Consider the following 23,651-nt stretch of genomic DNA (forward strand, 5'->3'; position numbering starts at 1 on the left):
GTTTTGGGAAAAATTAGAACGGAATTTTAAATTAAATTAGAGAATTCTTAAAAAAAAAAAGCTAACTAAATTATTGAAAACGTTCCATTTCTTATCTAAACTTGTCAATCGGTTCATCCAATTAAGTTTATTCTTAATTATTATTGAAATATTTTTTTTTGTTAAAATAACAGCTATCAAATGGTAATCTTGTATTTCTCAATATAGTAAGACTACAGATAAGACAATCAGTTCTAGTGCTAAAGACTAACTTATGTAATAGTTTAAAACCAAATACAGAAGGATAACATGTTTTGTTTCTACGTAATAGTAGTCAAGATTGTGGGAAAAAAAGGGTTAGCAAATCCTGACTCCTATCTTCAGAAGTTAAGTGTAGTAAAAAATAAAATACAAATTATGAAACCTTGGTAAATATTCATTTATAAGCATCAACTTTAGGGTATTTCTTGAAAAATGATAAAGGGTATTTCGTTTATTTCATATTTATAAATTGAATTAGAATGTGTCAATTTGGAATCGTTTGAAGTTCTTGTGTGGCATTACAAAAAAAAAGTTTTACAAGACATTATACATAGGTGTGGGTTTTTAAATAAATATATTAATAAAATGTTATAGAGATAATATGATACAAAAATAAAATAAAGGAGAAGGAGGAGAGAAAAAACAAACATTAAAGAATTAGTCTATTGTTGGGGGGAAAAAAAAATAGAAATGAAATTGTGCGATTTGAAATGACATAAATGAATGCATGCTAAATTTGGTTGAATAATAAATTAAAATCATGATCTGTTGGTGCTATGTATGCTACCTTCATCAACAAGTTCGTTACTCTTTAGACTGGATCTTCTACTGCTGATTGGTTGAATCATTTCAATATCACCAGCATGTTTAGTCTCAAGCATATCATCACCTTCTTCGAAATCAAGATTATTAAGTTCTTCTTCCATATCATTGTATTTTTTGAAAATAATCCAGAATAAACAACCACCGACAAAACATGCAACAGCTAAACCACCGTATAACCAAACGTATTTTGGATCCTTAGAGACTGGTGATAAAGCACAACCGATGGCGGCACCAAAGGCATTTGTCACTAAAAAGATAGACATGATAAAAGCTTTCATAGAAGCTGGAGCCTTTGAGTATGCATATTCTAAACCAGTAATGGAAGCAAAAATTTCAGATAAAGCTAATAAACAATAAGCAGGGACTTGTAAAGCAACATGGATATGGTTTGGACCATTGTCACATTTAGATGGATGGTCATAACATGGAGCAGCTTTATAGATGAAATGTTGCAAGACACAAGCCCAAGTCATGGAAAGAGCACCGAATGTGAACCCCCAGAAAATCTTAGTAATTGGTTTGAAAGGAGTATATTTTCTAATGAATGGATAAACAAATCTTTCACAAATAGGAATGAAAACGATTAAAGCGATAGAATCAATGGCTTGAAAGAAATCATTTGGTAACCCATGTAATTCCATAGTACCACCTTGAGAGACGAAATTATTTAACATTTGACCGTAACAAACCCAATAGATTGGATAGAAGACAAAGACTTTACAAGCTTGTAAAGCTCTCATAATTTCATCTACAAATTTATCAGACCATGGATAATTTTTATCTGGATTGAAAGCTGGTTTGGCAGAATCAGGGTTGAATCTATTTCTCATTAAAATTCTCAAGACTTTGAAACATTTGGAAATAACTTTATCACCAACTGGAGTTTTAATATAAGTTTTGTTACCAACGATCAAGACAATTACAGCAACCCAAAAGAAACAGAATGGTAATAAGTAAGCGGCCCAGAACCCCTTGTGAGCTTCCAATTCAGTAGTGGCAATAACAGACAAAGAACCGATATTAATCATGAAATAGAAAGTCATAAAGACATTTTGAATAGTGATATCTGGATCTTCAATGACTCTAGTACCATTTTTCTTTGTGATGACTCTTCTCTTTCTCTTTGGAATTTGTTCAGCAATCATAACTGATAAATTAGCCTTAATCATACCTGTAGCAATACCAACCAAAATTAAAGTAACAATGAAACCACCCATGGCAGTGTTGTGAGAAGTAATACTTGGAAGAGATGTGATGAATAAGATGAAAATACCAACGATATAGATACCAGTACCAATACAAATAGTGGTGAATTTACCCCAATAAGTATCAGCCATATAACCTGCAAAGACAGGAGTTAAATAACACCAAAATTGAAAGAAATAAGAAAGACCAGTGGCACCAGAAGAATCCAAAGATAAAGCACCTGGTGGAGAATCGTTTGGACCATTTTGCATATAATTTTGGAAAGGAGCAGAAAGACCGTAATAAGAGAATCTTTCAGCTAATTCAATAACAGCCATTAACCAACATCTAAGAGGAATCTTACCACCAACATGTTTTAAAGTTCTTAATTCTTCTTCGGTTGGTTCTTCAAAATCTTCAGTGATGACTTCATTTTCATCATTGATAATGGAGGAATCTTCTTGGAATGTTTCGAATTTTTGGTCACGTTTCTCGTCTTGGGTTGGAATATAATCAATATCACCGCCACCGTTGACCATTTGAACGACATTTTGATTGTTATCAGTTACATCGATGGTGGTTACATCGTTTACTTGTTCATTTTCAGTCTCGAAACTTTCTGTCGATTTATTTTTCTTTAGATTAAACATTTTGAATTATGAAAAATAAAAGAGTGAAATTCAAATATATGAGATTAATGAAAATCTCAAATGCTATAGTTTATGTTTTTTTGTTATTGTTGTTGTCGAGTATCAACTAATAATCTTCTACAATATTACACACGATGAAACAGGTTAATAAATGAGAGCGACTATTATTGGTAAGCAAGTAGTAATATAAAAATCAGAATACTTATATATAAACGAAGAAACCTGGCAAGCAAAACATGTCATACACATACGTACTTACTCTTTCAGTATAAGCAGAAAAGAAGAAACGAGACAATGAAAAAAAAAAAATGATAGAAAATAAAAAAATTAAAAACTAGGAAACAACTACGTAAAAAGACTTAGCAAAGATAACATAAATCTAATAATTTCCAATCACAATGCGATGGGTAAGTCGATTTCAAAAAAAACTGCTCGAGTTTTCGAAGAAAGCCCCTAGCAGCCTGTGTGCTAGAAAAGGAAGCTTACTGTAAGCTGGGGCAAAAAGGAGCCTAAAATAAACATTCTTTTACTGTACATTTCAGTAAAAATTTAAGAAGTATACGTCTTGTAGATAAGATCCACTAAATCTCTCTCTTGACAAAAGAAAAAAAAGCTCAGTGCCTCGTGAAGTTTTAGGCCTTGAACATGTGACAGCGTAACCCCGTTACAGGCGAATTTTTTAATAAGACAGTTTCTTTTTTTCCTAAAATATTCTTATGAGCTTTCTTTGGGACCATTTGAGACAGATTCACCTAAACCGGGAATTTCTCGATAGACAATGACGTTGTTACGATACGGTATAATTTGGGTATTTGCCTAGACGATCTCACAGCAGCCCAGGAATGCCGGTTCAGGAATGACAACGGTAAACGGTATATGGGGCTGTCTTCTGGTAGGAATCAATTACCAAAACCAGAAAAGCTGCTACACGAGAATACCGTAGGACCCTCCGCATGCTGTGCCTAAACGGGCGCGAAACAAAAAGGAAAACATGTACCTGTTAAAACTTAAAAAATTTCACTCGTTTAGGAAAATAGCACTGCATCTACAGTGAAATCTATGAATGATGCTTGGCTATTTGCCATCCTCAAGGCCATTTACTGGGCCGTGGCCAAGGCCTGTTCCGGCAAAGAGCATTCCCAAATGGCTACAAGCATTCTAGAGATCTTGCTATAGATCGCCGCCACCGCCCAATTGTGGAATATGGCGTCATCTAAACTAGATATTGGTATGCTCCTGTATCATGATCTACACAATGCTTACGCGAGCATATGCTACTATGCTACTACGCCACTCTACCACCACAGCACCACAGCACCATAGAAATACCTAGACTAAGAAAGTACAATGTGTATTATTACAAGGCTAAATCCTTATTTTTCTTTTCTCTTGCCTTGCCTTTCGGATCTTACAGTCGAGCGTGTAGAATTTTATAAGGTAGATCGCGAAATCCTGATCAAGAGATGTAATGCTGATAACAAAGTTAAATAGTTTCCTTAAACGACAAATGACTTTGATGCTTAACTGACACATACTCTTATGTTAATGGCCTGTTTTTGTTAAGATAAATCTATGATTGCACTTGATTGTCTTAGTGTTACAAGTCACACATTTACGATACGCACTAGATTCTTGCCATTTTATGTAATTATTTCCTGGGCCCTCACATCCTCTTATCTAACTTTTCCTTCTCAAGACATTGTTAATTTATAATTCTCTTGATAGTAGTAAGACCTGAAGTATTGGAGTATGTTTGTTTATTCATTCTACGAAGTTTTACACTTACAGACGTGATGGTTCTTGTTTTGTAATTAATTATACTAATGGTAATTTACATGGAAACTAAGAATCTTCGGTGTTATTTTTGAATTTCTCGTGAAAAGATCTCTTTTAGGTGGTTCGCGTTTTACATGCTGATATGTTTAAACCTTTAAAAACAAGTTCGTTTTTTTTTGGTTCCTTTTTCAAAAATTTAATTTTTTTTCAAAAATTTTTATTTTATTTTTTTTTTTTTTCTAAGTTTTAAAAAATTTTTTTAAATATTTTTAAAGAAAATTTTGGAATTTATCACAATTAATATACGCGCGTCCGAAACCTCATTGCTTCTTACACTGTTCATCATAACCATTGCTTTCCCACTCGCTACGCTGTAACCCATTGCTTCTCAGTACAAGCATATCTAACAAACCATCATCCCTTGCTCATCGCTTTCGACTCACTATGCGCCATCCAATTGCTCATTTCCTCTATGAATTTCTACTGAATCTTCCTCATATGCGATCTTAGGTTTTACAGTGATTCCATATAGCAATAATTCAGATTCACTTAATAAACAATTGTACATTAACTTCAATTTTATATCTTGATATTTTTTTATTCTTGTTAAAACGTTTGTAGTAAAACTTTTTCTCTTAAAAAAAGCAAAAAAACTCAGTGCGCTTTTTTTTAAAGTACAATTACGCTAAAAATTATCACAATGGCTAACAAGGCTAACCCACCAAAGTTAAGTGAAAAAGAAAAGGAATTGGAAAAGCAATCTTCTTCCTCTTCCTCATCATCCTCATCATCCTCATCTTCTTCTTCTTCTTCTTCTTCCTCTTCCTCTTCCTCGTCTTCTAGCGACTCAGACTCAAGTAGCTCTAGCTCTAGTTCTGGCTCTAGCTCTAGTTCAAGTAGCTCTGATTCTAGCTCAAGTAGCTCTAGTGGCAATGATTCATCTTCATCTAGTGACAGCGATTCATCTTCATCTAGCTCAAGCTCCAGTTCAAGTTCTAGCGATAGTGAATCTGATTCCGATGCCAAGAAAAAAACTAAAGAAGAAAATGTAGAACCAAAGACTGAAGAGAAAAAATCAGACTCAGAATCTAACTCAAGTGATTCTAGCTCCAGCGATTCTAGCTCAAGTGATTCTAACTCAAGTGACTCGGATTCCAGTTCTAGTTCTAGCTCTAGTGACTCAGACTCAGACTCTAGCTCTTCATCTAGTTCATCTTCCAGTGACTCAGATTCTGACTCATCTTCCAGTTCATCAAGCTCTAGTTCCAGTGATTCCGACTCAGATTCAGATTCAGATTCAGATTCTAGCTCTAGCTCTAGCTCTAGCTCTACCTCCAGTGATTCCGATTCTAGTTCCTCATCAAGTTCTAGTGATTCTGATTCTGATTCTAGCTCTAGCTCCAGCGATTCTAGCTCTTCATCAGAATCATCCGATGATGAAGAAAAAGAATCTCCAAAGAGAGTCAGAGGTGAAGAAGATGATGATGACGATAATAAAGAAACTAAAAAGCCAAAAACTGATGATGCATTCAAAACTCCTAAAGGTTTAGATATTTCTGCTGAATTAGATTCTGCAGCCGTAAAAGAAGGTGAAAGAAAACATTTTTCAAGAATTAATAGAAAAAATATTTCATTCGAAGCTTGGGAATTGACCGATAATACATATAAAGGTGCCGCTGGTACTTGGGGTGAAATGGCCAATGAAAAATTAGGTAGAGTACGTGGTAAAGATTTTACAAAAAATAAAAATAAAATGAAGAGAGGTTCATACAGAGGTGGTTCTATCACTTTAACTACTGGGTCTTATAAATTTTTGGATTAATATTGACGTTATCTCCTTTTAATAATAATAATAATAAAAAAACAATTATTTATTCCAAAAATTTCCCTCCTAATTTTTTTCCGGAGAAAAAAAGAATTTAAATGTATTTTAGTTAGTTAACCTCAAGTGATAGAATGATTTATGTATTTTAGTGTATCTTTTTTTAAAAAAATTTTTTATTATCTATAAAGAAAATTTTGTATATTTTTATATTATTTAGCCGCCAACATTACAGACAATTAGAAGTATGAGAGAGTTTTCTTTTTTAAAAAAGTTCGGGATTTACCAAAACTAGTGGAGATAGAGTCAGAAAATAAATAATTAAAAAATTGATCTGCAAAATTATATAATTAGTTTAGAAAATTATATAATCAAAAAATTAAATGCCAAGTAATATTTATAGGGAAAAATATAAAATATTTGGAAAAATATTGTACAATGAATAAAAATTATAGAAAAATAAAATATTACAAAGTCATACAATCATGAAAATGCATTTTATTCAAAAAAAAATCGGATTCATGCGGAAAGAAATATTGAAATTAGAATATTGATAATTGAAAAGATAAACACTTTTCATAATTATTAGTTAAGAGAAATATCTTCATCTGTTGCTTCATCATCATCATCATTAGTATTAACATTATCATTAGCATTAGTATTAGCATTAGTATTAATATTTTTATTTTGAATCGTAGGAATTTTATTTAAAGCATTATTGATTGCTGGAGCTGCCGAGAATCTTCTTGATTTATTAAATTTTGAACTATCAGATACTAACTTAAATGTCGGCGTACCTGCAGAACCTGCAGAATGACAAGGAGTAGGGTTCGACATTGATAACGATCTTTGCTTTTTAGAGATTCCACCAGGGAAGTTAGTTTTATGCGGTGATATGAGAGATGATTTTGGTGTTCTCAATTTTGTATTTAAAACTTGAGGTGAAGTTAAAGGTGGTAAGAAAACACTTGTATTATTCAAGTTATTAATATATCTCTTCGGAGTTCTAGAAGTTGATACAATGGAATTCGATCTCTTTGGAGACGCTAAAGACATCAAAGTCTCTATAGCTTCGAACTCATTTGCTGGATCATTTAATGGTTGGAAACTATTTTTACGAGATCTAGTTAGGGGAGTCATCGGTATATGTTGTTCCATTAGACCATTCATGTTATAACCTGCAGAGATACTATTATTTCTACTCCTTGTAAAACTATTATTATTCATTGGGGAATTTGACATTGCCTTGATGAAAGCTTCATGAGCTGAAGATTCTTCTATTTCATTATCCGTATATTCTGTGACCAAATATTGAGGTTTAATTAAAGCTGGTTGGTTTGAAGGGATTGTAGATGAAATTTTCCTAAAATTATGATCTATATTATTTGTCAAACTTTGTATACTTGAAGACCGTATATGATCTTGATATGGTTTCCTCTTCTGCTTTGGTGAAGATTGAGTATTATTAAATTGGAATGATGATTTGAAGATAAGAGTATTGGAAGGAGAAGTGGAAGAATTATTTGCCTTAGAAGAAGGTGATGTCCAAACATTACTCTTTTGTGATAAAGGAGATAAGGAAGAAGTATTAATTTTGGAAGAAGGTGAAGTAGAAACATTTGACTGCGAGTTTGGTGGAGATAGCTTTGAAGTATGATTGCTTGTAGATCCCGCCACGTTTATTGATTGTTGTTGAGTTTTCAATAGTTCATCAATTTCTGTCAATTCTGGTAGCGTTTTATCAGCCCAACCATTTTGAACTTTCAACATTGCATAATTTAATCGTGTCTTTAAACTTTTTGAAATACCATCTATCGGCTGTTGCTGAGGATGCAGGTGTTGTTGATACTGATGCTGATGCTGATGGTGTTGCTGGTTAGATGGCATATCAGCGTCGTTAGAACGTGGCGATTTTAGAAGAATGTTGGAACCTGGGGAAAATAAGAAATCTGAATTTCTTCTACCTTTCGGTGTGGTTGGAGAATTTAATTTGAAATGAGTAGGTTTGGAAGTTGGTGATAAAGGAATAGATGTTGGAGTAGAAGTAGTATTCAAATGTGAATCTGCATGTGTTGATAAGACTTTGATATCTGGCGATATATCCAAGTCTGTACTACTCTTGGTAGTAGTTGAAGATAATTTATCAAAACTATCTTCTTTATCTGAAAGTTTATCATTCATTGATAACTGACCATCCATGGTGACAGGATTAGAGGGAGTAGATGTGGGTTTTATCATAACGTCGTTCATATTATTTTCCAAGCTTTACGCGTTTTTTTTCTATTTGACTTTTTTTTTACTTTTATTTCTTTTTATTGTTATTTTTTATTTGAGTAATCGTGATTATTAAAGGAGTGGGGTGAGATAATGAGCTGGGGCAATAGAAGGGCTAGAATGCGTGTTATACAAATTAATGATACACGACAGTTTAGAGAAATAAGTTTGCTTGTATTTTGCTTTTTTGCGCTTTTTTTCTGATTATATTTTTTGCTCTATTTTTATTTGGTACCAGTATTATATTGGCAGAAGGAACAGCTAGATCTAGGAGACACAAGGCGACCTTCAAGACGAACGATAAAGAAACCAAGTATGAACTAAGAGGAGGAATAGAAGTAGAAGTAGGACGTAAGAAGCGTGGGATTAAGAGGATGGCGATTTGTAATTGGGATTTTGAAATATAAATGAAAAAAAATAAAAAAATCGAATATCCACGTAACGAATGCATGGACCAACATTCGTCTTAATATAAATATTAGAACCCAATCAGGTAAGAAAGGAGGGGAGGAAATGAAGGAAGCCAATAGCAGGATTACAATATTTAGAATAAGCAAAGACGTTCTGGGGAAAGCTGGGCCGTATTGGAACACACTGAGTTACAAGGCGACACCAAACAGGCTTTACCTTACATAGTCCTACCTTACACAAACTTTACCTTACACAAACTTTACCTTACACAGGCTTACCAAAGGCTTGTATTGGGACCTGGTATGGGGGTAGCCGCAAATATCCGACGTGAACACATAGGCAGCCGGAGCTCTAATTCGGGAGCTAGGAACCGGTGCCGTGTCAGGCAAAACGCGCTGACAGTGACTCAGGGACAGCAGGGGCACGCGACGCGTCGGGCTGGCTGGTAGGTCGTGACGCGTCGCGTCCTAGGTGAGGTGAAAAAAAAGGGATATAGAGAATACATAGGGGTGAAATGAAAAAAAAGTATATAAAGGGCGGGGGAGTCAGGGGATTGAGAGACAAAGCAAAGGAAGGGAGAAGGGGTGACGGGGATATACGTTGGTGCGTGCGAGTGCACGACTGTACATGTATATACATGCTATCTAGTGTCTATTGAGTTTCGTCGAAATTGATTAGTCTTGTGCGTCTCTTGGTTACCGTGTTGAGTTCACCGTTATCAGTGTCCTGGAAAATACCATCGAGTCCAGTTCTTACCAATGATTCCAAGTCATGCTTGTCACAGATTGGCACTTCAGTGTTGAATAGGTAATAGTCGTTACGGATAGGATTGTGACAGATAAAACAGATCAAACAATCCACATGGAACCGTTCTTTGTTGTCATTCTCAAGACATTCTCCCTCGATTGGCTTATTACATACTTGGCAAAGACTGCCGTTTTTTTCATGGTAATGTTGTTTGCAGTATGGTTGATCGTTTAAGATGTAGCAAGGAATCTTTTTGTTGAATCTCTGGTCACAGGTGATACATTTGAAACAATGGCGGTGCCATTGACCCGATAATTCACCTTCGTTTTTGGAAAAGATGGGTTTTGTGTCGACTATTAACCCACATCCTCTACATGGACCTTGGCCTGGTGGATATTTGAATTCCTCTTGTTCAGTTTCTTCCACTGTGGTGGAATGAGATTGATTTGTATCAATATTGACGTTCTGCTCACTGATTTGTCTTTGTAATGAATTCCGACTTGGTGTTACAGATTGACTTGATGGTTCACTATTGTCAATACTAACTTTATGTGATAAATGTACTGATTCAATTGTTGGTGGGGTTTCCATTACCTTATTATTCATTGAAGTGCCAATAGGTGGAGTATGATTGAATGAATATCTATTTTCATTACCAGTGACACCTTTTTGAATCAAATCTTCATTATCAAATTGCTCAAGAGGATGTTTATGTTCAAACTTGTAAAAAATCGGCGTATCACTTGTGAATGTATTGTTATTAGTATCATTAGTAATAATAGTGTTATTGTGATAATTATTCTCACTGCCGATTGTATTATTACCATCATCCATCTTCAAAGTGTTATTTTCATTTTCATTTGTATTTGTATCAATGACAATACTGGGCAAGTTCGTACCATTATTAGATTCAAATGATTGATTAGCGTTGGCATTAATAATGGCACTTGTATCAATACTAATATCTGCCTTTTCTTCATTTGCGTTTAGAATTGCAGTTGTATCAATACTAATATCTGCTTCTGGAATATTAGTTTTAATTGCATTTTCATTTTCATTTTCATTTTCATTTTCATTTTCATTCTCATTTTCATTTTCATTTTCATTCTCATTTTCATTTTCATCTGCACCATTCAATTTAGCTTGTAATTTCTTATTAGCTATTTCCTTTGATGCGTTATAATTATTAACAATAGGTGTAGTAGCAAAACTATCATCAGCAGAATTAATAGTGGTCGATTTACTTAATGAATCTGCATTATTATATTCGTTTGAATCAAATGTTGGTAAAGGTAATGATGCATCATATTCTAATGGATTTCTAATAATTGGATACCCCGATAAATATGCACTAGATTTCTTTAAATTAGGGACTTTTTTAGTATCTCCTAATCTTCTTCCTTTATTTGGTGAATTTGTATCTGGCTCATTTTTAACGGGTTCCACGTCGGGATTCAAAGTTTCTTCTCTTGATGATGATACTGTAGCAAATTGTTCCAATAATTTTTCTACTTGCTTGTTAGGAGTTGGTAAGATTTCATCAACAGATTCATTTTGTTTCACGTTATTAGAATCATTGCCATTTGCATTAGATGAGTTATTTTCATTTGTGTTATTCAATGGCAAATTTCTTTTAACATTGGTATTAATAGATAATGGGGCTGTACTATCTGTACTTTCTTCAAACATCATTCTGCTGGTTTCATTCTCATTATTTTCATTTTCATATTCTTCATCTTCATCCGAATAAGAATTAGATTCAACAGGTTTTATATCTGAAGATTCGATGTTTAAACTTTGTTTTAATTCTTTAACTAATTCTTGTTGAGTAGATTGTACTGTTTTGAAGTTATACTCATAATCAGTCATTGGCCCATGCGTGAAATCAAGTTCCATATCATCATTCATTGAATTATCCAATTTGTGTGGAGAAGATTTACCTTTAGGAGAATCATTAGAAAATAAGTTCTTGGATTGATCCATCAATTCATGTTCTTTCATATCATTTTCAAATTGGTTTGCTAAATTATCCTTGGATTTGTCACGTAAACTGGCATTTAAACTAGCATTCAAACTTTCATTTGGTTCGAAGTTTAAATCTTCATCAGCGTCATGTCTTGTACCCGATGATGATGCGTTTGAATGTTTATCAGATTTAATGTTTAATCCCATTTCAGGTTCAAAATTTAATTCTCTACTGGGTTCTATTTCCCTTGCAGATTCCAACTCTCTAATTGGTTCAGAATTTAATTGTTCCGCAGGTTGGAAGTTCAAACTATTATCATCAGAAATGGGACTTTTAATATTATCATATTTATTAGCATCACGATGGAACCCAAATGAAGGATCTGATAAGTTTGAATGTGCATGAGTACCAGTGGAATTGAGACTTTGTGATTGTGCATGATCATTGGCTGCTACAGATGATGACGATAATGATGAATGATTATTACCAAAAGATTTAGAAGATGGAATAGATGTGGGTGATTGGCTATGCATTTGGTTATTTGTTCTTAAAGAAGCATTACTTATTGAATTTGTTCTATTGGATATACGATCAAAAGAATGATTGGAATAAGAACTATGGACATGAATAGATGATGCCTTATTATGTTCATGTTCTTGATCTCTTTCCAAAGGTTCTGTTTGATTGATGCTAAAATTGGATATAGACCCTGATCTCTTGCTTGATAAATCATTAAATGTCTTATCTCTTTCCCTATCAGATTCGGTGGGACTAATAATATTCTTGTTACTACTTGTAATTTCTTGTCTTAACGAATACTCAGATCTATCCAATTTATCATTAATCATAGAGATAACATCATCACTCTTGCTATGTGTTTGTACTGTATAAAAAGTAGAATTAGTCAATAATGAACTTGAAGAAACGTTACCAAATGGATTTTGTCCCATATTAATATTTTTTTGATTTGGTCTTGGTAAAGGTGGAACGTTATTATTCGAAGGTGAATGAGATTTATTATTGGATAAAGTAGGTGTAGATCTATTATTAGATAATTTGTTGAATGAGCCATTATTATTTGTATTATTAGCATTACCGTTTCTCTGTCTTGGATTATTATACCTATTCATGTCTGTAGCTATATTATTACTTTGAGTCCTCAACATCGATTGATCTTTAAGGTTGCTACTATTATTAGATAGATGGGAAATAGTTGGTGGAGAAATATTCCCATTATTATTGTTATTATTTTGACGTGGTAATTCGCCATTGAAATTGACATCGAAACCAGCTCTTTCCAAGGCAGTTCTGTAACGAACTTTGGGATTTAACTTGGGGAATGGTGACCCATACATCGAATTCATTATATGTGTTGGCTATGTTTTAATTGAAAGCTTTATGTTATTAAAAATTAAAAAAATAACGATGGGCCAGTTATTTATGACTTTTTATCTTCCTCGATGATTATTAATTAATCTTCCAACACTATTGTAACAATATATATTAGTATAGTTTCCGAAAAAGATGTCAATACAATTTTATACGTTCAATGAGGGACTAAAATAAATAAATGAAATAATAAACAAATCGAAAAAAGAGAACAAGAGCTAAAAAAATGTCAGATCTACAAATAGCCAAGAGTAAATAGACCAAAATCAATACCAAATTAGATTCTTAATATATAAATATCAACATCAACATCATCGTTCGATTTCTCAGCACGCCGCACATTGCAAAGCGATTCACCAAGACAATACGCTCATTCTGGAAATAACCAATAACACAGCAAAACTACGTCAATGCATCGTTACCCGCTGCCTTAGAATATTGTGTCCCACTAATTATAGATTTAGTTTTAATTATTTATTTTTTTTTTGCTGCAATTTCGTGGTTCTTCTTCGTCTTTTCCTACTGTTCTTAGAACTTTAATTTCGTGTCTCAATACACGCTGTAAACTGAAAAAAAATAAAATTGATGACCCCAAAGAGGTACAATTCGAGAAATTTCAATTTACCTTTTTTCACATTTACTTTCCGTTTCTCATACCCCATTTTCCGTTTTCCACAACTTTATTTCCGTTTTTCATTAGATAAATTTCCCTTTTCTGATTTTCCAAAGAATCTATTTTCCGTTCTTTTTTTTTGGAAATTTCCTGTCCCGCCAAATCGAGATCCCGCGAAACCCCAAAATAAAAAATAAAACACCCGTAACCCATAACCCGTGACCTGCGACCCGTGAAAGACTCCGGAAACATGGGGAAAATTGCTGGGTTCTTTTAGTCCCACTTCTCATTACCAAACACCAGCACATTCTCTACTTCCAGGGGCATCTAATGTACAGAGCATAATGCGAAGGGATTGTGAGGCAAGATATATAACTTTTAGAATAAAATATTTAACAAAAAGGCTTCGATGAGTCCATTGACAATTAAAAATTTACTCAATTGATAACATTCAAGTAGTCTGTGGACCTCAATAACATTAAAATAATTTTGCTGTGTGTGATAGTACGTTTTTTTTTTATTTTTTTTATTTTTTTATTTTTTTAGCAAGGCAACTACATTTTCTTTCCTTTTTTCCCCCATAATTACTACTATTTTTTTCATTCTTTTTATATGGTTACAACAGCTAGCCAAGAGGCTCCCTTTTGTGCTACAGAACATTTGATTCTGGAGTATTATAAAGCACTACTAGACGTAACAGAGCACAATTGGTTCTTCAAACCTACATATCGCGATTATATTGCAGCTCAAGATCATATAGATAAAGACACAAATACTATCAATACGGATGAGCATTTCTTTATCGGGTTTGAAAATAGCTTAAAAGAAAAAAATAATCTCAAGACTTTACTATTACAAGATTTACAAGATACAAACGATTCAAATGATGAACTATCAAATACAACGATAAGTACAGTTATCAATACAAAAACCAATACTCCTACTCCGGCTGCTATAATGGTTACTGAAACAGATATTCGTACTCCGAAAGCAATAAGTAATAATGCTAACAATGTTCCTAGTAACACGGAACTGAATGATCTTACCCCAATGAGCAAATCGAATATTAAAGAAAATTGTATTTCGGATACAGAGACTATAGTTCCGGATAATGATTTTCCAAAGGATAACGGATCTCTAAGTCGTATAACTAAATACATCAATTATTTGCCAATTAAAAGGATTACAAAGATGATGGCAACTTCTATACCTGGCTGGAATTCTATTTCCATGGCTATCACTGAATTTCAATCAAATAGATTAAAACAGCAGAAGATAAAGGAGTTGTTGAAAAAAAGATATGAAATCACTTCGTATAATGAATGGAAGGAAATTAGTTTACAATTGGATCATCTGACGGGCAAAGAAGATTGGAAATATGAAGAAGAATCTGATTTATATGATTATCAATTGGTTAAAGATATAACTCTAGAGATGATCCATTTAAGAGAAACCAAACAATATATGAAATTATTATGCTTATTAAGAACCAAATGGGTTAGAAATATTGGTAATATGGGTAATTTGAATTTGTATAGACAATCTCATGTCGGTACTAAAAAAATTATAGATGATTATATGCATGAATCTACAAACGCTCTAGACGCATTATTAAATGATTCTAATCTAGATACAGAATATTTATTAACTGTATTGCAACAAACAAGAAGAAATATTGGCAGAACTGCTCTAGTATTAAGTGGTGGTGGTACTTTCGGACTTTTCCATATCGGTGTCTTGGCGGCATTGTTTGAACAAGATTTATTACCAAGAGTTATTAGTGGTAGTAGTGCTGGTGCCATTGTAGCAAGTATTTTATGTGTACATCAAACAGAAGAGATTCCAGGCTTATTAAGACAGGTTTTAGATATGGAATTTAATATTTTTACAGACGACACTGAAAAAAGTGATAGTGAAAATCTATTAATAAAGATTTCCAGATTTTTCCAAGATGGTACTTGGTTCGATAATAAACATTTAATTAAAACTATGCGAAGTTTTTTAGGTGATTTGACTTTCAGAGAAGCATATAATAGATCTGGTAGGATCTTAAACGTTACAGTTTCTCCAATGTCATTATTTGAACAACCAAGGTTATTAAATAACTTAACTGCTCCAAATGTTATGATTTGGTCTGCAGTTTGTGCTTCTTGTTCTGTTCCAGGTATATTTCCTTCAACTCCTTTATATGAAAAAGATCCTCATACTGGTGAAAAAAGAGAATGGGAAGGTAGTACTTCAGTAAAATTTGTAGACGGATCTGTTGATAATGATTTACCAATTACTAGATTATCTGAAATGTTTAATATCGATCATATTATTGCATGTCAAGTTAACTTACATGTATTCCCATTTTTGAAAATGTCATTATCTTGTGTAGGCGGTGATGTTCAATATGAATTTAATGCAAGATTGAAAAGTAACATATCCAAGGTTTCAAATTTCATATCTGAAGAAATTATGCATTATTTAGAACTTGGTTGTGAGTTAGGGATAAGTAAAAAACTTTTAACCAAACTAAGATCTGTTTTGGCCCAACAATATTCGGGTGATATAACCATTTTACCAGAAATGAAAATGCTACTTAGACTGAATAGTCTATTAATTAATCCAACAAAAGGGTTCCTCCTATATGAATCAACATATGGTGCAAGGGCTACCTGGCCAAAATTATATCTAATTCAAAACCATTGTTATCAAGAAATCGCATTGGATAAGGCAATCTCCTATTTAAGAGGGAAAGTTGTCATGTCAAGATCAATTAAGAATCCTCTTCAATTATTTAATCCTTCGTTGGGACTCATAAAACCAATTCATAAGCATAATAGTATCAATAAAAATAATACTAGGGATAATTCTGAAAAAGATGAAATCTCTCCTGTCGTCTTAGATGATAATTTAATCGAGCCACATAATAAGAAATCAATGTTATTATTACCAGAAAAATTCTCCTCACCAAATAATAGATTATTGGATGCTATTCAACATGCAGAAGGCTTACATGCAGATAGTGACTCTTCGTCTTCTAGTATACATCGTAAAAGAATGCAATCTGATTTGACTTCCTATTCATCACCTACTAAACTATATCATCAGCAACAACTTGTAAGTTCCAGTAGATCATCAAGAAGTAGGAAATTAACATCTCCATCTTCATTTAGACTAGGTAGACAAACAAAGAGATTACAAGCTCCATCATACAAGGGTAAAATTATGAATGATATGGTTTATCCTTTAAAAGATATGACAAAACCAGCAAGCAGTAGTCCTTTACGAGAAAGAAGATCACCGATTCCTCATCTTTCTACTACACCAAGATACTCCTCTTATACTTATCCACCTCAATCACCAATTTTAAGGAGGAATAATAGATTTAGAAGTTATAGTTTACAGGCTCAAAAATCAGCTCAGACAAATAATGCTAAAACCACCACAACTCCGTTAAAAGCCAGAACTAGAAGCAATACTATTTATTATGGAGAATTGAACGATGAAAATGCAAGTTCAAGATCCCTCAATATGCATATTCCAGATCCGGCAATTATTGTCGAAGAACCAATAAAGAGAAATAAACCTTTAAATATTAATACCAATATTACTTCTTCAAGCTTAAACTTGGCACCTTATAGATTTGAAAATCCACAGTTAAACGAATCAACAGCTGACGAAGAAGAAGTAGGAGATAAATATTCTCCAGTAACACCAAACAAAGCCAATTGCACATTTTAGTTCACCTTTTTATTTTAATTCATTATCTTCATCTTTTGTACTATATATAGCTATTTATCATAAAATACGTATGCATACATAGTTTTGTAAATTAACGAAATTTACTTCCATTGATTATCATAATTATTAAGTACATATATTCTAAAGTTTAAAAATTATAATTAAAAGAATTTTTTCCAAATACTTCCCATTTTTCCAGGTCATAATTACATTCGATTTTCTCAACAAATTTATTCCCCTTCAAAGAATTAATTGTCTCATGTGATATTTTTGGACAACCATTAACTATTAAATGCTTAAAAGGTCTTTGAAATTCGTTGTACATTGCTTTTAAAAAATCATAAACACCAACCCCTGTTAGGTATCCATTATGTGATAGATCTAAAACTTGAAGTTCATTCAAGAAAGCTGCTTGTTCTCCAAATAATCTCATGGTAGTGTCTGTGACAAATGAATCAGAATTGAATGTAAGATGACTAATTGGAAGCATATATTCAATTAAGTTGGGGAATACTAATCGTTCCTGTGTATGCAATGCATTTTCTCCTAGTTTGATACATTTGCCAATATTAAGATATTCAATTAAGTGAGTTTCTAACAAACTATTAATAAAACGAACTATTTCGCCACTAATCGAAGTATTCATGAAGTCAATGTGCTTTAAAGCTTTCAGATTTTCCTTCATGCACATTGTATCGTTTTGAGAAGGATATCCTGGATTTTCTGAGTTAAACAATGTAGCTAATGTTATGGGAGGATATATATGATTTTCACGAATTGTTAATTTTAATAAATTTTTAAAAATAAATTTTCTTGAAATATATTGTAAAAAATATTGTAGTCTGCAATTATTATTATTTTCAATCCATAGCTCTTCTAAGGTTACTAAAGATTCAAGCCAATCAAATTGAGTTTCCGAAGGTTGAAACTCAATACCTGTAAGACAAATCTTCCTCAAAGAGGCCAGATTACATTTAACTATTTCTATGAATAGAGAAGGGTTATTCATTTTCCGAACCTTATAGCACATGACTATTGATTCTAAACTCTTTCCCCAATTTCTTGGAAGGTGGAAAGAATTAGCTGACGAAAAACCTGCATCTATTGGCTCAACCGCCTTGTTTATTAACAACTCAAGCTTCCATAATTTAGGAAACAGCGATAAATACGCTATTTCATCGAATCTATCAACTCTCAACGCAGATAATAACGATAATTGGCTAACATTATCAAAAAGTGCTGGATTTTCTTTCATATATTTATAAAAATCCGTAGTTGTTAGATTAGGAAAAGATAATACCAATTTTTTAATAGAAAACCATTGGGAATAATTAATAAAGGTTTGTAAAATTTTCTTTTCTTCCGACGTTGCTTTAGCGGATAGTTTAACAGAGTCAAGTACCAATTTTCTCCTTCCTTCTATAAAGTCCCTTTCAGTAAGTTTCAATTTATTAAAAAATTTACAAAACATAGTGATTTGTCGTAGTCTCACAGAATTTAGGTTTAAAGTCGTAAATAATTGGGAATTTAATGTAATAAACAAATTCCAATATCGCGAAACCGTGGAAAATGATAATAAATCTTTTGCTGGGAGATATTTCAGTATCTTGACAGATATTTCAGACGGGAACAATAGTAAAAAATCCAGACTTTTTGTTTCATTATTGGAAGCTGTAGATGTTTGCTGAGTTGCTAAAATCGATAACTTTGCTTTCTTCTTATTGAGCTCAGAATATTCCTCTATTGGATCAATAACAATTCTCTTCAAGGGGTTCTTAGAATATTCTGAATTTTCTTTAAGTTTCGTTTGATCTGCATCAAGCTTATTTCTCAAAAGCTGCCGTTGATCGTATATGAAAGTGAGGGTATCTTTATGATATGATATATTACGCTGCTGACGCCCCTCTTTAGCCTTTAAAATAGCATTTTTGTAAACAATGTAGGCCATCTTTTCATCTCTCATCTTTAACCAGAGTCTCGCTGATCGAATATACCCTTTCATGTTATAAGGTTCACTCTCAATCATCTTTTTGGATACCCTGATAGCTTTGCTAACTTCACCAACCTTCTCCCAGCAAGCTGCTAGGTTATCCAGTAATTTAATGTATCTAGGGTGGTAGAGCTTGCCATCTGAATTTAATGGAGTGATAGGTAAATTTGCTGCAATACGAAGCTGTATAATCCGCGGTTGTTCATAACTTCTAACTAATTTAACAGCTTTTTCAAATAGTTTTCTAGCGTCTTGATAGTTCTCATTTTTGAAAAAATTCGTTCCTAATTCAATAGCCTTTTCAATAACGGTATCATCTCCAGAATTTGCTGCATTCATTTAATCACTTAATAAAAATCAGCACATACATATATGTCGTGCAAGCTATAAAAATCTGAAAACTCTGCCACCTTTACTTTTCTGATATTTCCAAATTTTGGATAAGCCTTCGAAATTATCGCCAAATTATTTTAATTGGAAAATAAGTGCAATATAACCGAAAACGATAAATTCTTAATAAGCTGAGAAAGAATTAGAAAAAATGGAAAACCAAAACATTTACGATATTCCAATACAGTGCTATAAAATTAAGCATTGTTTGAACTCTTGAGCATAATTTTCCATTCTTTTTGCTATATGTTCCTTTAGAAGAATAGTAGGTAAAAATGTCAGCGAAATTTGGAAGTATAATATTACTAGCTATCCTACTACTAGTGGCAACGTTTGCAGTAGGAATTATACCCTTGTATTGGCTAGGCCATAATTCAAATAAAAATAGTGATAAATACATATATATGCTATCTCAATTTGGGATTGGTATGCTTTTAGGTACTTCATTCATGCTAGTTATTCCTGAAGGTATTAAAGCCTGTGTTGAGCATGACGGTAATGTGGGCCTGAATCTATTAGTTGGCTTTATTGGTGTTTACTTACTGGATAGAATAGTCCAGCTAATAATGAAAAGGGGAACCCTAGATTCTCGTTTTGAAGAAGCCTCAAGAATAAACTCTTTGAAGGACTTAATTAGATATCCAAAAGTTCCATTTTTATGTATCTTGAGAAATAACGTAGTATTTGCTCTTTTTATACATGGGCTCTCAGATGGTATTGCCCTTGGTACTACTACAGGTAATGGGGCTTTACTATTTGTCTTATTAATTGCTATCGTGATTCATAAAATACCTGCCACATTATCATTATCAAGTTTAATGATATCCAAACAGAAGCTACCAAAATGGGAAATTCTATCAAATCTATTTGCATTTGCATTATCTACACCGCTAGGCTATGTTGTAGTTTCCTGTTTCAATTTATCTGATTCATCTACCATGGAAGTTATATGTGGGAATTTATTACTAATGAGCGGTGGTAGTTTGTTATATGCCTCATTTACCGCATTTGTAGGTGGGGATGAACACGATCATTCCCAGATATCAAGTAATGAAAATGCAGTACAATATGATAAAGTTGAGAGTCAATCAACGAATAGTAGAAATGCCACACCTATTCCACCAATAGACCTCAATTTTGAAGATACAGATGGTAACCATGAAACTATTCAATCTTCATCTAATAACAACTCAAAACTATTAAAATACGATGAATCTGTGTACATCTTAATTGGTGTAATAATTCCACTAATCATCTCCTTTGTCATTTCTGAAGATTAATCTAAAAGTATGTATATTCTAATGTATCCCATGTGCTTCTTCTGTATGATAGAATATGATATAAAATGAATATACCCAACAATTATTAAACCATTGTTTTAAAAATTACAAATTAATGTAGTACATATATGCAAATATAGATTTTTTTAAATATAGATAAAATAAGAATGCCTACCAAAGAAGAGAAATAGACTAACCAAATATTCGATTGTAAATTTGGTAAAAAAGTACCAAACAATTAATGCGATGTTGATAGTGATCGGCCAGTATGCCGACATTTATGACTTTATATTACAGAATAATTAAATTCTACTATTTCCTCTTAATTGAACTTCTTTTTAACCATTTCTCTTTTTTGCTCATAATTAAATGTTCTTTCTTGGGTGCCATTTTGGTAAAATTATCAACCGAAGATAAAACAGAAACTGTCACAGGGCCTCTCTTGGCAGTAGTTGCTCTTAATTTGCTTAAAGTTTTCTTCTTCTTCTTTTTTAATTGGGTATTAATCTCTTGTGAAAGATATTGAGATTCGTCTAGATCATTGAAGTTAATATGTTGTGATGTTTGAGAAGGAATATCATTTTCAGCTAATTGCTTTTGCTCTTCTATTTTATTCAAGAATTCTTCTGGCAAGGCCTCGAGCTCTTCATCAACATCATCCTCTTCAATTTGTTCTTCTTTCAATTCTTCGCGGGCTTTTTCCTCCAATGCTTGTTTCTTCTCGATTTGCTGCTTTTTAAAAATTGCATCTTGCTTACGTCTTCTCTCCTTCAATAAATCTTGTTCTAATTTGGCTGCCTTTTGTCTTACTTGTAATTCATCGTCTAATAGTTTTTTAGCAGAATCCATACCTTCTTCTTCTGGAGCCTCATCATCATCACTTTCAGAGTCACTCAAGAATGTTGGCCTATTTGTATTAGAAGAACTTGATGTTGGTGCTGTGACATATTCAGCACTATCCGAGCCATCTTCATCCCCAAATTTTTTGTGTGTTGAATTTGCCATATTATTTTGTTCTAGTGATGGGTATATCTTTTCACAAGCAATTTTAAATGGTTTTTAAAAAGTCTTTTCTTGAATTATATGAGATAAAATATGTATCTCATCTCATCGCACAATAAACCATAGTTTGAAAATTTATCAGCAGTCACGTGAATTTTTCCTTACACTTTTTTTAAGTTCTTGAAGCTAAAATATCCCTCATAGTTAATCAGATCATAGTAATTTTAAATAGCTTCTAAAAATATCACTGAATAAGTTTAACAGTTAATACTACTTTATCTTGGATTAGTAGCGCCCTGATCTTTTAAGTTTCGTGTATGTAATAAGTATATCATTGGTCTAACTGAAAACCCCGAAGATCGAATTCTTGCCCCAGTTATGAAAAAGGTCTTCGTAAAGAGTGAAATTGAAAAATTTCAGGTTATCGTTCTGAAAACAATTTGATATATAAATACAATATATCTGCTACTATAAGGATCTGATATTTAAATGTATGACTCATACGATAAAAATATATTTACAACTCATCAAAAGTAACTAGCTCGAACGAAAAAAAGCAACCTTTGTGAATTGATCCCAATATATACGATCCCAAACATAAGATGCCGATACCTACAAGAGTGTCTTCTAATTTAGAAAGAAATTCATACGATTTCAATGATTTTGACTCTAGATTTAATGATACTAATCACAATGGTGGACGAGAAGAAGAAAACTTTTTAGATATATATAATATGACTCCAAAGCAACGAATGATCTATAATCTTAGAACGCGATTGGATCAAATATTAGATCATTACAAGAACCTTCCGAAGATTCAGCAAATTGCTATATGCATTTTTGGTTTTGTAACATTCGTATTGGCTATCCTGGTATTAATTTTCCATAAAACAATATTACACAAATTAGTGGAAATGTCTAACGAATTACGGGCAAATTGGTTAACCCAATTTGTTTTATTTTTTTTAATTTTTTGTGTTGGGTTTCCTCCAATGATTGGATATTCAATGCTTTCTACAAGTACTGGCTTAATATATGGTGTTACGTTGCATGGCTGGATTATCTTAGCTTCAGGATCAATCCTTGGCTCTGTTGCTGCATTCACAGTCTTCCAAAGGCTTCTTCATTCAAAAGCCGAAAGTCTAATTAAAGTGAATAGAAAATTTGAAGCCCTAGCAATGATTTTACAACAAAATAACAGTTACTGGATACTAGCGCTTCTAAGACTATGCCCATTCCCTTACTCTTTAACCAATGGAGCCATTGCTGCCGTATATGGCGTCTCAATCAAGAATTTTACAATTGCAAATATTTTAACAAGTCCAAAATTATTTATTTATTTATTTATTGGCTCGAGAATTAAAAATATGGGTGAAGATGGTACAACAGCTGGGTCTAAGCTATTTGATTTAATAAGTATAGTAGTTACTGTTATAATTTTAAGCTTAACTGCTTGGATATTATATTATAAAACTCAGAAGAAATACATTCAATTACAACGTAATGATACTCAAGACCTTGAAACTCCAACCATTGACGAAGATTTTGATATTTAAAAGTTTCAAATAATTGCACATCTCA

The 23,651-nt window shown here is 32.8% G+C and overlaps 9 protein-coding genes across 9 annotated transcripts; 4 read left to right on the plus strand and 5 right to left on the minus strand.

The window, feature by feature from the left end:
- Positions 1–779: 779 nt before the first annotated feature.
- Positions 780–2,681, minus strand: PTR2 (Ptr2p; the record flags this gene model as incomplete). The annotated part of the gene is made up of 1 exon (XM_004178171.1): positions 780–2,681. One exon carries the CDS (start codon positions 2,679–2,681, stop codon positions 780–782), a length of 1,902 nt encoding a protein of 633 aa, XP_004178219.1.
- Positions 2,682–5,157: 2,476 nt separating this feature from the next.
- SRP40 (Srp40p) lies at positions 5,158–6,279 on the plus strand (the record flags this gene model as incomplete). The annotated part of the gene is made up of 1 exon (XM_004178172.1): positions 5,158–6,279. The coding sequence occupies one exon, from the start codon at positions 5,158–5,160 to the stop codon at positions 6,277–6,279; it is 1,122 nt and encodes a 373-aa protein (XP_004178220.1).
- A 585-nt stretch (positions 6,280–6,864) lies between these two features.
- Positions 6,865–8,529, minus strand: WHI5 (transcriptional repressor WHI5; the record flags this gene model as incomplete). The annotated part of the gene is made up of 1 exon (XM_004178173.1): positions 6,865–8,529. The coding sequence occupies one exon, from the start codon at positions 8,527–8,529 to the stop codon at positions 6,865–6,867; it is 1,665 nt and encodes a 554-aa protein (XP_004178221.1).
- A 1,086-nt stretch (positions 8,530–9,615) lies between these two features.
- On the minus strand, positions 9,616–13,041 carry PXL1 (Pxl1p; the record flags this gene model as incomplete). The annotated part of the gene is made up of 1 exon (XM_004178174.1): positions 9,616–13,041. The coding sequence occupies one exon, from the start codon at positions 13,039–13,041 to the stop codon at positions 9,616–9,618; it is 3,426 nt and encodes a 1,141-aa protein (XP_004178222.1).
- Positions 13,042–14,291: 1,250 nt separating this feature from the next.
- On the plus strand, positions 14,292–17,408 carry TGL4 (triacylglycerol lipase; the record flags this gene model as incomplete). Its single annotated transcript, XM_004178175.1, has 1 exon — positions 14,292–17,408. One exon carries the CDS (start codon positions 14,292–14,294, stop codon positions 17,406–17,408), a length of 3,117 nt encoding a protein of 1,038 aa, XP_004178223.1.
- A 148-nt stretch (positions 17,409–17,556) lies between these two features.
- Positions 17,557–19,737, minus strand: DIA2 (DNA-binding SCF ubiquitin ligase subunit DIA2; the record flags this gene model as incomplete). The annotated part of the gene is made up of 1 exon (XM_004178176.1): positions 17,557–19,737. One exon carries the CDS (start codon positions 19,735–19,737, stop codon positions 17,557–17,559), a length of 2,181 nt encoding a protein of 726 aa, XP_004178224.1.
- A 326-nt stretch (positions 19,738–20,063) lies between these two features.
- On the plus strand, positions 20,064–21,068 carry ATX2 (Mn(2+) transporter ATX2; the record flags this gene model as incomplete). The annotated part of the gene is made up of 1 exon (XM_004178177.1): positions 20,064–21,068. The coding sequence occupies one exon, from the start codon at positions 20,064–20,066 to the stop codon at positions 21,066–21,068; it is 1,005 nt and encodes a 334-aa protein (XP_004178225.1).
- A 312-nt stretch (positions 21,069–21,380) lies between these two features.
- Positions 21,381–22,073, minus strand: BUD21 (Bud21p; the record flags this gene model as incomplete). The annotated part of the gene is made up of 1 exon (XM_004178178.1): positions 21,381–22,073. The coding sequence occupies one exon, from the start codon at positions 22,071–22,073 to the stop codon at positions 21,381–21,383; it is 693 nt and encodes a 230-aa protein (XP_004178226.1).
- A 599-nt stretch (positions 22,074–22,672) lies between these two features.
- On the plus strand, positions 22,673–23,626 carry TVP38 (Tvp38p; the record flags this gene model as incomplete). Its single annotated transcript, XM_004178179.1, has 1 exon — positions 22,673–23,626. The coding sequence occupies one exon, from the start codon at positions 22,673–22,675 to the stop codon at positions 23,624–23,626; it is 954 nt and encodes a 317-aa protein (XP_004178227.1).
- Positions 23,627–23,651: the final 25 nt, after the last annotated feature.

The sequence above is a fragment of the Henningerozyma blattae genome, chromosome 1, assembly GCF_000315915.1.
Source record: "Henningerozyma blattae CBS 6284 chromosome 1, complete genome".
Lineage (NCBI taxonomy): Eukaryota > Fungi > Ascomycota > Saccharomycetes > Saccharomycetales > Saccharomycetaceae > Henningerozyma > Henningerozyma blattae.